The following is a 12,061-nucleotide window of genomic DNA, read 5'->3' as shown; positions in this document are numbered from 1 at the left end:
TAGTCACCACAACATGCAAATGTCAGTGGTACAGCAGTGGAAACTGAAAAAAAATTGTCCACATAATGAAATAAATGAAGGTACAGCAACTGAATGAAGTATAAAATAAAAATGATCTACTCGATTTAGGATCCCAGTGTTTGTACTAGATCCATCACACACTTACTGGTGGTCCAGGCTTTCTAGGTGGTCCAGGAGCCCCTCTTAGACCTGGCTCTCCCTATGACAAAACAAATGTCATTTTTTTATTTAGGTAAAGTTACTATTAAGAAGACTAAAAACAGTGCGGGTTTGCTATAAACCCAAGTGAGCTATCTACATTTTTAGTCATCATCATAATAGGAAGGTTGTTCCAAGCTTATAAGGGATAGGAAAATCCCAGAATGCATAGTGACAAACTCAGAAAGTGATAAGTTGATCAATAAAATACTTTATATAACAATTTAAGGTATTATGAAACATTATTTAACAAAATATTTTAAAAATGATATTCAGTTACAGTCCTGAGAAATATTGACTTTAAATACACGGCCAATCAAATGTTTGTGGCCAGTAAGATTTTTTGAACGTTTTAGAAATAAGTCTCTTATGCTCACCGAGGCCGCAATTATTTAATCAAAAAAAATACAGTAAAAAACGTAATATTGTGAAATATTACAATTTAGGCTGAATTTTCAGCAGCCACTACTCCTGTCTTTAGGGTCACATGACCATTCTTAAATCATTCCATTCTAATACGCTTACCGTATGTAGTGTTCAAGAAACATTTCTTACTATTAATGTTGACAACGGTTGTGCAGCTTAATATTGTTGTGGAAAACTTTTTTCAGGATTATTGATGAACAGAAAGATTAGAACAGCAATTATTTTACATAAAAATCTTTTGAAACATTATGTCTTATATTAAACATTATGTTTTATAAAATTGTCATCACTTACTCACCCTCATGTTGTTCTACACATGTATAACACAAAATAAGTTATTTTGAAGAATGTTGGTAATTAAACAGCTGATGATAGCCTTTGACTTCCATAGCAGGAAACAAAATACTAAAAAGTCAAAGGCTACCATCAAATGTCTGGTTACCAACATTCTTTAAAATATATTATTTTGAGTTCAACAGAAGAAAGAAACTCATACATGTTTGGTGACAATGGACCACCATTTGCTATTGGAGTAAATGATGACAAAATGTATATTTTTGGGTGAACCATCCCTTTAATGTGTCCATGCTGAATTGAAGTATTCATTTAAAAAAATATATTTAATAAAATAAAACTTACTGACCCACCTAAACAAAAATCCACCCAATATCTGTGTGTGCTGTCCTTTTCTCTTATATGTGTATCATGTTAGCTTAGCAAGCAACTTTGTTCAAAGTCAACTTTGAGCTTAGTCAAATCTCTTCTCTTCAAAACTGATAATTGAGCTGCTGAGTGTTTCCAGTCATTTATAGGTTACATTTAGGTTAGGATGTTGCCTTATAGGTCAGCTTATTATGCAGACTACGAGGCAGGTTCACTAAGATAAGAACAGAGCCTTTATCTGTGTGTATGATTTGACATTATAACTGTAATGTACAACAGCATAATATAATGACATTGTGGTTAATGTAGGACGGTTAAAGTGCAATTTGTCTTTACTCTGTCTCCAGCGTGGCCTGGTCTTCCTCTCATACCCACGTTTCCTGGAAAACCCTTAAAAAAATATGACAGAGTTAGGTGGCTATGTCAAAACATCAACCTCAAGTACAATATTCCTCATCCTGCTCCCTTTTTCCTCTATAAAGCCCTGTAGAGGGGTCACTTACATACATGCCAACAGGGCCCTGCAGTCCATCCACTCCTGTCTTTCCAGAGAAACCCTGAGAAAAATACATACCAAAACATCATGAAAAATCAGCAGCTTGGTTATATGAGTTATATGAGAGCATAGAAATAAGTCGTAACATACCCTCTCTCCTGGTGGTCCAGGACTGCCCATGGGACCCTCTCGTCCAGGCAGACCCTGTCATTGAAACACATAATCAGTACAGATTTAACAATACACAAACAGATCACAATGCAGGATTTTAATTTTTGTATTAAGTTGCTGAAGTGATCTTAGTCAGGGTAGCGCCAGGAATTTTGACAGGAATCAAAATGAGGTTGTGAGGAATAGAATACAGTGCGTTCAATGTATTGAACTGTTGTTTAACAACAAAAATTATGAGAACTTTATACAGTGTGCCATTGTAAAGACTGTACGTCTATCCCTCACAGCCTCGTTGTTAAATTCAACATAGCATCCATCTACTGTAACCTTTTCTCTGTTCATAACAAGCTCATTGAATAGGCAAAATTAATCACCAGCATGCAACTGAATGATAATACAATGTATAAGGGTGTGCTATAAAACCATTTTTGCATTAAAATACATTTGTGTTGGAAAGGCAAAACTATTTGTATTTGAATGTGGGGAGAAGTTGGTGAAGTGAGTTCAAAAGTTTTCTTATGCTCACCAAGGCTGCATTTATTTAACTACAAATACAGAAAAAACTGAAATATTTATATTTTAAAATGTAATTTATTCCTGTGAAGACAAAGCAGCCATAACTTCAGTCTTCAGTCAGTGTCACGTGATCCATCAGAATCCATCAGAAATCATTCTAATACGCTGAACGGGGGGTCAAGAGTTGAATCCTGTGAAACAACTACTGTTGTGTCTGAGCCGATTACCTCAAGTTTGTAAGCATGCTTTGTACTCTGTCTTACAAGTTAAACAAACAATGGCTGATTCAAAGATCCAAATACGCTTTGATCTCTATTTGCATGTGCTCCATTGTTGTGTGAGAAAGAGTAGAACGTGTGTAAGTGTAACCGTATGCATTATGTATGGAAATGCAAAGCTAAAAAACACATATAACTTCAAGACTACCGCTACTTTTTTAGATATTGAAAGGCAGACGTGCCAAGAATTATAGAAAATGTAACAGCACACCCCCTGATCTGAATACACAGAGTAAAAAATTCAACACTATGAAAAATAATATGTAATATGGATTCAGTTTATTGTATTTTCTAAACATACGGTAGGTAATAAAATTGGCAAGTCAAATAGGGGTCAGGAGGGTGTCTGTCTTGCAAGCAGGGGAATTTTTTTTCTATTACTGTATGCTGACATTTTGTCATCATTCTTGTGCTTACAAATAAGCTATTCAGCTTCAGGCACAGCAGACTAGTAAACTCTGAAAGTGATTTAAAGACGTGTGTGGAAATGACAGAGAATAGAGAAGAAAACTCACCATAGATCCTGGGGGTCCATCCTGACCAGGTTCTCCAGGAATACCTTGCAATCCCTGAGGTTTGAGAAACCAACCAAGAACTTAAAAGCCTGTGTGTTCATGTGTGTACCAGTGTTTCTGCTACCACCACTGACCATCACTCTTCTTGCCTACGGCATTTTACTGGAGTTATTTATAGCTGGTAGGGTGCAAATTAAACTTTGACAAGCCGCACATAACACTGGTGCCCACTAAATTCCTGGAAAGGCTTTCTTTGTTTGAATAACCTCTTTATGATTCATAAAAGGCATAGCCCATCCTCTATAAAATGTGATCATTGCTTTTTTATTTGATCTGCACTGGGAGCTCAGTCTGCTGGATTCATGACAACAATATGCATTATAGAGCTGCATTCACTGCCAAAAACGGCTCATTAATGGTAAATAAAGTCTGTTAGAGAGGTGCTCAATATGAAAGCTTAGCAGTGATAACTAAATAAACAGTTTCTGCCCAGTAGCTAAAGACTACATTAATGTCTTTATAAATGCCAATATAGACTTTTAAAACCATTTGTAGGTGGGATATGACATAAAGAGTTCTGAACCCACCGTTGGTCCTTTACTTCCTGCATTACCCACATGGCCTTGCAGTCCCTGGAGCACAAGAAAGAACAATGAGAATGAATCAGAAGTCTCTTTTGAAGTACCTGTTTATTCTCACTATAACCTTTATTGAGCTATTTATAATAATTGTAACAATACACAAATGTATCTGTATTTATTATAATACTCTATTCTACAAAATTCTAGTACCCTCCTTCCAAAATATGAAATGTTCTGTGATTGATTAGAGTGTGACAGCTTAGCACATGTTTGGTAAATGTCCCACCCCTCTATAACTATGATTTCTTCTGTAGTGTAAATATTAATGATGGCGTGAACTTCAAACCAATCCGAACCCAATCCAGACCCTGACAATGTTGACGAACAAGAGGATCGTGCAGAACGTCTTTCAAAAGCGAGAGCTTACAAAAGCTACAGTAAACAAGCTGTTCTCCATAAAATGTGCAGCACACAGATAAACGTTTGGGTTTTAATGTTAATGTAACAGTGTTAAAAACTAGTTAACCACTCTAAGTTCGTCAGCCTTAGGAAAGTCAAAGTTTTGGAAATGTTGTGGAAAAAAACAGCTTCTCTTTGACGTAGCGATAACACTGTCTTCTCTAATGCAGCTCAATCAGGCCTCGTCCTCTTTTTTGCGTATTCCTTGGGCAGAGATTATTTAAATGAGGAACATTCTGACTTCATAAGATCCGGAAAAAAATCGCGTTATAGTACAAACGAGCCGTTCGTTGTGGTTCTTGAAAAGGGGATTCTTGAAAAGGGGATTCTGTTAAATATCAATATCTCCCTTTGGAGTGGACTTTGAGCTTTATAACCTTGAAGATCTTCAGCATTACACACTAACTAAAGTTGAAAAAGTGGAAAGGCATAATAGGACCCCTTTAAGATTAGAATAAACTCTAAAATTAGACACCATAAATATAATGTTTTCATAATATAATGTAGCCTTCTTGCTTTTATATTTTTTTAATTGAAGTAAAAATGCATCAACGAGATCTTTTTACAGTCATCATGGTATTAGAATATAGAATGGGAACCTGTGTACCAGGCTTTCCTTCAGCTCCATCAGGTCCAGGTGGGCCAGGTAAACCCTGCAATAAACACCATCAACACTGACATCATCAACATTCTACACAAAAGATTGATAATGGGGAGGTAAGGATTTCCATTACTCTCAGCTTTTGCGTATGGACACTTACAGGAAGTCCAGGCATGCCATTGTGACCCCTCTGCCCTGTTCGTCCCTGAAAATTTATTGAGACTTTGAATACAATATCAAACAGCTTTTTTTTCTTTCTATTTGTAATACTTTAAAGCTTATGATCATGATACACTACCATTCAAATATTTGTGGTCAGTAGGATTCTTATGCTCACTGCATTTATTTAAAAAAAAAAATACAGTAAAAAATATCATATTGTGAAATATTGTTACAATGTAAAAGTACTGTTTTCTATTTTAATATATTTTACTACTATAATACAGCTGAATTTTCAGCATAATTACTTCAGTCTTCAGAGCCACATGATCCTCCAGAAATCATTATAATATTACTGATTAGGTGTTCACGTAACATTTATTATCATCATTACTGAAAAATAGTATTAAATTATTTAAAAAAAATCTTACTGACCTCAATCTAACATGGCAGTGTATATGATAATATACCATAAAGTGTATTACCTTTAGGCCTCTAGGACCAGGCTTTCCAGGGAGGCCTTCAGGACCTCTGCTCCCCTTTAGTTAAATGGACATTTCACATTAGTAATGAAGAATATTACACTGTAAATCCTAACGCCTATAGTACAGAGCAACTCTGACCTTTGGCCCCTCCTTGCCCCCTTTGCCATGCGGACCAGCTTCTCCATCCTCTCCCTAAGTGTGAGAGCAAATTGTGTTATGAATCTTAAGACTAATCGTGGACTGGTTAGTACAAAGAACAAACTAAAAGCAAATGTGATTTTAAGTGAAGCAATAATAGTGTAACTCATACCCGAATACCCAGTGTTCCTGGCAGACCTCTGATGCCTGGGAAACCAGGAAAGCCCATTGGTCCCTGCTCACCTTGAATGCCCGAAACCCCTGGGGCTCCTCTAGCACCCTGGGAGGAAAATACAATTTTCAACAAGTGACATCTGTTAACATGAGGGCAACAACCTAGAACAATGCGCAATGTAAACTGTGTATATATTTTAATTCATATTTAAAGTTTACTTTGTTTCCTTTAGGTCCAAAGTCTCCCTGGTCTCCATCAGGTCCTCTGTTACCCTTAAAGACAGTAAAGCTATTAAAGCAGTTAAAGCAGTAAAGCAGTAAGAGCCAACATAATTTTTTAAAAAGGTTAAAATAGAGATGGCATGAGCTTACTTTGATGCCAGTAAAACCTTTTGGACCTTGTGTTCCTAGTACACCCTTAAATAAACAAAACATAAGTAAGATTAACCAGTACATGTAAGAAACAGGACATTACCTTGGTTACATTTGAATGACACAATTACAAAAAATTCATTGGGATAGATTTTATATGCGTACAGTATATATGTTTTATATGTGTATTTTTGTATATGGGATGAGTGGCCTTTACCATTATTCCTTCAAATCCTGGCTCCCCTCTGAGGCCCGATGGCCCTGCAGGTCCCTGTAAATGAGTAAATGAACAGGTATAAGAAGGTATACTGCCGTTCAAAAGTTTGTTTTTAAAATAAATTAATACTTTTATTCAGCAAGGACGCATTAAATTGAACAAAAGTGACAGTGAATACATTTATAATGTTACAATATATATATATATATATATTTATTTATTTTTTATTATAAATGCTGTTATTTGAAATTTCTATTCATCATGGTTCCCTGTTTTCAACATTGATAATAGGAAATATTACTTGAGCACCAAATCAGCATATTAGAATGATTTCTGAAGGATCATGTGACACTGAAGACTGGAGTAATGATGCTGAAAATTCAGCTTTGCCATCACAGGAATAAATTAAATAAATTAAAAGTTTTTTTTTTTTGAGTGAAATTATATTTTTTATTATATTTTACTTTATTTTTGATCCAATACATGCAGCCTTGGTGAGCATAAGATAAATCACATTGACCTCAAATTTTGAACGGTAGTGGATGTGTTCAGATTAAATATGGGAAGATTAAAGAAATTTAAAGAAAGATTCACTCAGTGAGAAAAAAATGCTTACAGGCTCTCCTTTAGGACCAGGAAAACCCTCCCGGCCTGACAGCCCCTATTGAAGAAAAATATGAATGCAATAATATGGATCACGCTCAAGTAAAATATTGTTTGACAGAGCCTGTCACAGGCTAGTTACTATATTAGCATGCAGATACCTAAAATAACCTCCAAGACTACCATCTCTTTATTCAATCAATTAGAAGACATTCACCTGTGGACCCCTGGGCCCTGGAGGCCCGATCTGTCCCTCTAATCCCTGGGGACCCTAATAAATGACATGTATGTTATGTAGAGGTCATTTATCAGAAACATTACACTGTACCAAATAATAAATAGCATACCTGTGGCCCCGGAAGACCAACAACTCCTGGAGGCCCAGGCTCCCCCTAGAAAATATAAAAGAAATTGTTAGTACGTCACGGATTGACATAATTGAGTGGAACAGTATGAAACAGCCTAAACACTTACACGCGACCCATTAGGCCCCTGGGCACCAACCACACCTGTCCAACCAGGAGCTCCCTGCAAACATTTAAATAAACTGATATTGAAAGAAAACGGACAAATAATACATGTAAAGTAAGATAAAATACAGTGTAATGAAAAGGAAAGACATTTAATTTAAACAGGAAGCATATAATCTAGTGTCAATGCAGTAGTGGTTTAGTCAGTACATACTGAGTCACAGTGACACGTCAGTTTGTGATATTCTGTTTTACTCACAGGTGCACCTGGAAGACCTGGTGGTCCACCCATCCCATCATCCCCCTGTAAACAGTAACAGTAACATTAACAGATAACTATAACTAGATTAAGATTAACTAGACTAGGTCCTCATGTTATATACACACTTGTGCATTTGATAAATAAATGTTGAGCATATAGTGCATTATAATAATTTTGTCTTCACTTACATCTGGCCCTGGATGCCCTTCAGGGCCCTCCATCCCTCTCATGCCTTGTGGACCCTGAAAAAGAATTAAAATACAATCAGTCTTGATTATTCTACATTCATAGCTACAATGAATGACGCTGCAGTCATAATTAGATGACTTACAGGAGAGCCGACAGGACCAGGAGAGCCAGGTACTCCTTTTGAGCCCTGTAAATGTAAACCACGGGTTAAATATGTTCATAAACACTTAAAATGACCAAGCACTGTTCCCAGAATGATGCAACTGTAGAATATAAAAATGCATAATAAATGAAGTGCCTCTTTAATAGTTCTTTGCTTGACCACTAGATGGTGATATATACAAACAATGGACCCTATAAAATAGGGTGCTTGAATTTATATTGACTATTGGTTTAATGATGGCTTACTTTCTCACCAGCTTTTCCCATATCTCCACATGGACCCTCTGATCCAATAATGCCCTGCAAAAAAAAAAGAATGGTGTTAGTCCTTGGGGTAAAAAAGTGCCATGTTAAAGGGTATAAATGATCGTTCACCATGGGATTTGAACCTACAACATTTTAGTGACCAGCTTCAATTTTGTCTCACCTCCTCTCCTTTTTCTCCAGGTGAGCCTGATTCACCTTTATAGCCTAGAGGACCCTGTGTTTTAGAATTTAAAACTGAATTTTAAAACTGTTGTGTTAACAGGGATCAGGAAACATCACACAAATGAAAACACTTATAGGTCAGGATACTAAAATAAATAGCTTATTTCTGCCAAAACGAAGCAGTTTGGATCAGAGTCTGTTACAAGAGTCATTTGTGTATGGTGTAAGATGTAACATGGTTACTTGACCTTTGGTCCTGGAATCCCTGGAGACCCCTGAGGCCCGTCCAGTCCGTTTTCACCATCCTTTCCATACACTCCTGCTCTTCCAACCACACCATGTGGTCCACGGTCACCCTTCAGAATAGCACAGATTAAATCATTATAAAATAAGGAAAAGTATGTGTGAATCATAATAGCATGAACTAATAATGTCGAAAACTTTCAGTGCTGGTTGCTTACAGTAGATCTACAGGTACTAAATTTACTCTTGGAGAATATGCAGATTTACATGTTGGTTTTCTGACCTACAGTTAAATTACATCTAAATATATCAGAATGGTGAAGTGATTTAAAAGTAATTTAAATTGATAGTTTCTTGTTATTGTGAACATAGTTGATAATGCCTTATGAATACAAATAGGTAGGACTTAAAATCAGGTATCAGTCAAAATATCTAGTCCTATCTAGCATTAGGCCTTGCAATGTAAATGCATCCAAAGAAATCTGGGATTGATTTTCTGACCTTAGCTGATGGATTTTATTAATATGATATTTTATTCAGTCTGATAGCAATGCACTCTACTTCATTAAATGCTAACAGGAGCTCAGTTTAGCAGTGATTCATGCATGGACTTTGTGGTTAAATCTCAGCAATGATTGGGTGGGGTAGTGTGTGTAATAACACCCACACAGTTCAATAAAAAGGCAGCTAATTAATTGGCACTAATTTAAGGTGACATGATGTCTTGCTTTGACAAAAAGCAAATATTAGTCTATTTACAAATATAGCTCTCTTGACAGACTGTCATATTTTCTTATTACGAATACGATAAGATCATGTGATGGATTTTTTAATTAATCATAACTAACATTTATTTTTTTTGCAGGATTAACAATTATATGCTTTTGAAACCTAAATGTTTCCAAACACTTCGGTCAAATTCACTCAATCAGTGTGCGTTAGTGAATCATCTCCGAATATAACAAAAGGGGAAATGAAACTAGACTTAAATATATAAACTCATGACTTTGAGTAACAAAGTGAAGTATACCAAGAAAACAGTTTGCTTCTACCTAGTAACAGAAGGGTTTGATGAATTATGAATATTTTTTCTCTGTAATGAAAAAATATGTAATGAATCATGTCACCTTTGCCATGCTCCTATTCTATAAAAACTGCTGTATTCTTTTTGCTGGTGGGATTCTCTCTGAAATTGGTCTGAGACCATCCAGCGGTGATTACGTGTGAAGCAAGTGAGTGAAGCACTAGAGATTTTTCCCAAGTGATAGTGTTCATAGGGGGTCAAGACATTGACCGACTCAGCCGACGTCGATTAGGAGACGCGCTAGAGGATAAATATTATTGAACGTTGATCAGGAAACGTTCAGGGGAGTCGATTAGGAGACGACCCAGGTAAAAAACATTTTAGTGCACAAATGGTAGGTTAATAGTTTTACGATAGCAGTAGGGATGCTTGCCCTAACAAGCACCACTGATAAAAATGATCCTTGGAGCATTAAAAATGAGAATGATTGCACTATAGGATATTACCATGTCTCCCATACGTCCTGGACGGCCTCGTTCACCTGGCTCCCCAGGTAGCCCCTAATAGAGAAGGTAGAGAGAGAGAGCTGAGAGAGAGAGAGAGAGAGAGAGAGAGAGAGAGAGAGAGAGAGAGAGAGAGAGAGAGAGAGAGAGAGAGAGAGAGAGAGAGAGAGAGAGAGAGAGAGAGAGAGAGAGAGAGAGAGAGAGAGAGAGAGAGAGAGAGAGAGAGAGAGAGAGAGAGAGAGAGAGAGAGAGAGAGAGAGAGAGAATGATTTAGCAGAGCAGGTGTTGTTATCTGAGATCAGGAAGTACTGAGCTACATAACACAGGTGTCACTAAGCCTCATCAAAGTCTAATTAAAGCAGCTGGTACAGACAGGATCTGCCTCACCTGCCGTCCAGGTTTTCCCATCTCTCCTTCCGGACCAGGCAGACCTTGCACTCTCTACAAGCTCACAGGAAATATAACAGTGTCAGGGATATTCCATGTTCAGAAACATAAATCACGCAAACATGTGCTGTATACTTACAGGCCAGCCTGCAAGGAGAAGCTGGAAGAACGATGTTTGCTGGAGGAGAGAGTGAGAGAAAAATATTTCATTGATTTGAGCCATCACATGACTATCCATGTTTATCACATTTTCAAAATCACTGCTGATATTAAAGCATTATCTGATAGTCTGCAAAGCTAAACCTCATAAGAAATGTGTCCGATTAGAAGGGCTACACAATATTAGGAAACAATGACATTGCAATATTTTGTTTTTCTGCAATATATATTGCAATATGAAAATATATACGGTATGCAATTCATGCAAGTCATCAGATGACTTGAATAGATATTTGGACAGAACTAATTATTATAGAGGAGGAGTGCATCTGTATAGATAAAACAAATCCTTCTTTTTAAGCATGAAACATCCTTTTAGGGTAGAACAATATGTGAAAATGTGAAAAAAAATGAGTGTTCACACTTGGGTATACTCTTTACATGAACCAACTCAAGCCTCTTTAAGTAACCATGGAGTAAACAGACTTCAGACTTGAGTTCCACTTGAGGTTTTCAACATTCCCACTGTTTTTGAAGTGCAGTTCTTTTTTTAATTAAAATCACAGCCTTCACGATTCGACTATTGCAAATCGAAATGCAAATACAATATTGAAAATCAATATCAAAATATGGCATTAGTATTGATTCTATTTCAATGTATTGTGCAGCCCTACTAATCGAGCTCAAGAGAATTCAAAACCAGCCTAATAATAATCCTTGGGCAGATTAATTGGTTAGTCATTCAGACAACCCACAAATTAGCCAATTTTCAAATATGAATCTTTCTCATTCCTAGTCTATTCTCGAAGCTTTCCCTCTTCATTACTCCGAGGAGTCATTTTATAATGAAGTCAAAAGCCATAACCATGCTATTCTGGTCTTACTAGAGCTTTAAGGATCCATTCTCATCCAACCAGACTCTAGACTTAAAAGCTGCCCTGTAAACTACAAAGGCGTTCACAAAGGCAGCATCTTGCACACAGGACACGGAAACCAAAATAAGCTTCAAGGTCACAGGCTGCTTTTAATTAGACCACGCTTGGCATAGGTTTCGGTTATCACAAAGGAGATGCGTTCGGAGATACAGAGCTGAAAACTGACATGAAGGGTGAGAGTGATTGATAGTGTTGAGGTAACCTTGTTCTGGGCTTGAGCAAAGG

The 12,061-nt window shown here is 36.8% G+C and overlaps 1 protein-coding gene across 3 annotated transcripts in view; it reads right to left on the bottom strand.

Annotated features, from left to right (window-relative positions):
- LOC306985080 (uncharacterized protein) overlaps nucleotides 1–12,061 on the bottom strand; it is a 69,026-nt gene that overhangs the window by 11,468 nt on the left and 45,497 nt on the right. For all 3 annotated transcript variants that reach the window (XM_079586977.1, XM_079586978.1, XM_079586979.1), the window contains 27 exons: nucleotides 10,882–10,920; nucleotides 10,743–10,796; nucleotides 10,359–10,412; nucleotides 8,834–8,941; nucleotides 8,584–8,637; nucleotides 8,403–8,456; nucleotides 8,137–8,181; nucleotides 7,994–8,047; nucleotides 7,803–7,847; nucleotides 7,548–7,601; nucleotides 7,421–7,465; nucleotides 7,291–7,344; nucleotides 7,087–7,131; nucleotides 6,471–6,524; nucleotides 6,254–6,298; nucleotides 6,101–6,154; nucleotides 5,880–5,987; nucleotides 5,708–5,761; nucleotides 5,570–5,623; nucleotides 5,086–5,130; nucleotides 4,924–4,977; nucleotides 3,872–3,916; nucleotides 3,285–3,338; nucleotides 1,955–2,008; nucleotides 1,812–1,865; nucleotides 1,645–1,698; nucleotides 167–220 (listed from right to left, as the gene is read on the bottom strand). In XM_079586977.1, the coding sequence (XP_079443103.1) occupies nucleotides 167–220; nucleotides 1,645–1,698; nucleotides 1,812–1,865; nucleotides 1,955–2,008; nucleotides 3,285–3,338; nucleotides 3,872–3,916; nucleotides 4,924–4,977; nucleotides 5,086–5,130; nucleotides 5,570–5,623; nucleotides 5,708–5,761; nucleotides 5,880–5,987; nucleotides 6,101–6,154; nucleotides 6,254–6,298; nucleotides 6,471–6,524; nucleotides 7,087–7,131; nucleotides 7,291–7,344; nucleotides 7,421–7,465; nucleotides 7,548–7,601; nucleotides 7,803–7,847; nucleotides 7,994–8,047; nucleotides 8,137–8,181; nucleotides 8,403–8,456; nucleotides 8,584–8,637; nucleotides 8,834–8,941; nucleotides 10,359–10,412; nucleotides 10,743–10,796; nucleotides 10,882–10,920 (1,488 nt within the window). The remainder of the gene's footprint in view (nucleotides 1–166; nucleotides 221–1,644; nucleotides 1,699–1,811; nucleotides 1,866–1,954; nucleotides 2,009–3,284; nucleotides 3,339–3,871; nucleotides 3,917–4,923; nucleotides 4,978–5,085; nucleotides 5,131–5,569; nucleotides 5,624–5,707; nucleotides 5,762–5,879; nucleotides 5,988–6,100; nucleotides 6,155–6,253; nucleotides 6,299–6,470; nucleotides 6,525–7,086; nucleotides 7,132–7,290; nucleotides 7,345–7,420; nucleotides 7,466–7,547; nucleotides 7,602–7,802; nucleotides 7,848–7,993; nucleotides 8,048–8,136; nucleotides 8,182–8,402; nucleotides 8,457–8,583; nucleotides 8,638–8,833; nucleotides 8,942–10,358; nucleotides 10,413–10,742; nucleotides 10,797–10,881; nucleotides 10,921–12,061) is intronic.

The sequence above is a fragment of the Phoxinus phoxinus genome (assembly GCF_949152265.1).
Source record: "Phoxinus phoxinus genome assembly, chromosome: 17".
In the NCBI taxonomy this organism is placed as follows: Eukaryota; Metazoa; Chordata; class Actinopteri; order Cypriniformes; family Leuciscidae; genus Phoxinus; species Phoxinus phoxinus.
Note: the sequence above shows the minus strand (reverse complement) of the source record. Positions and strands in the feature narration are given on the sequence as shown.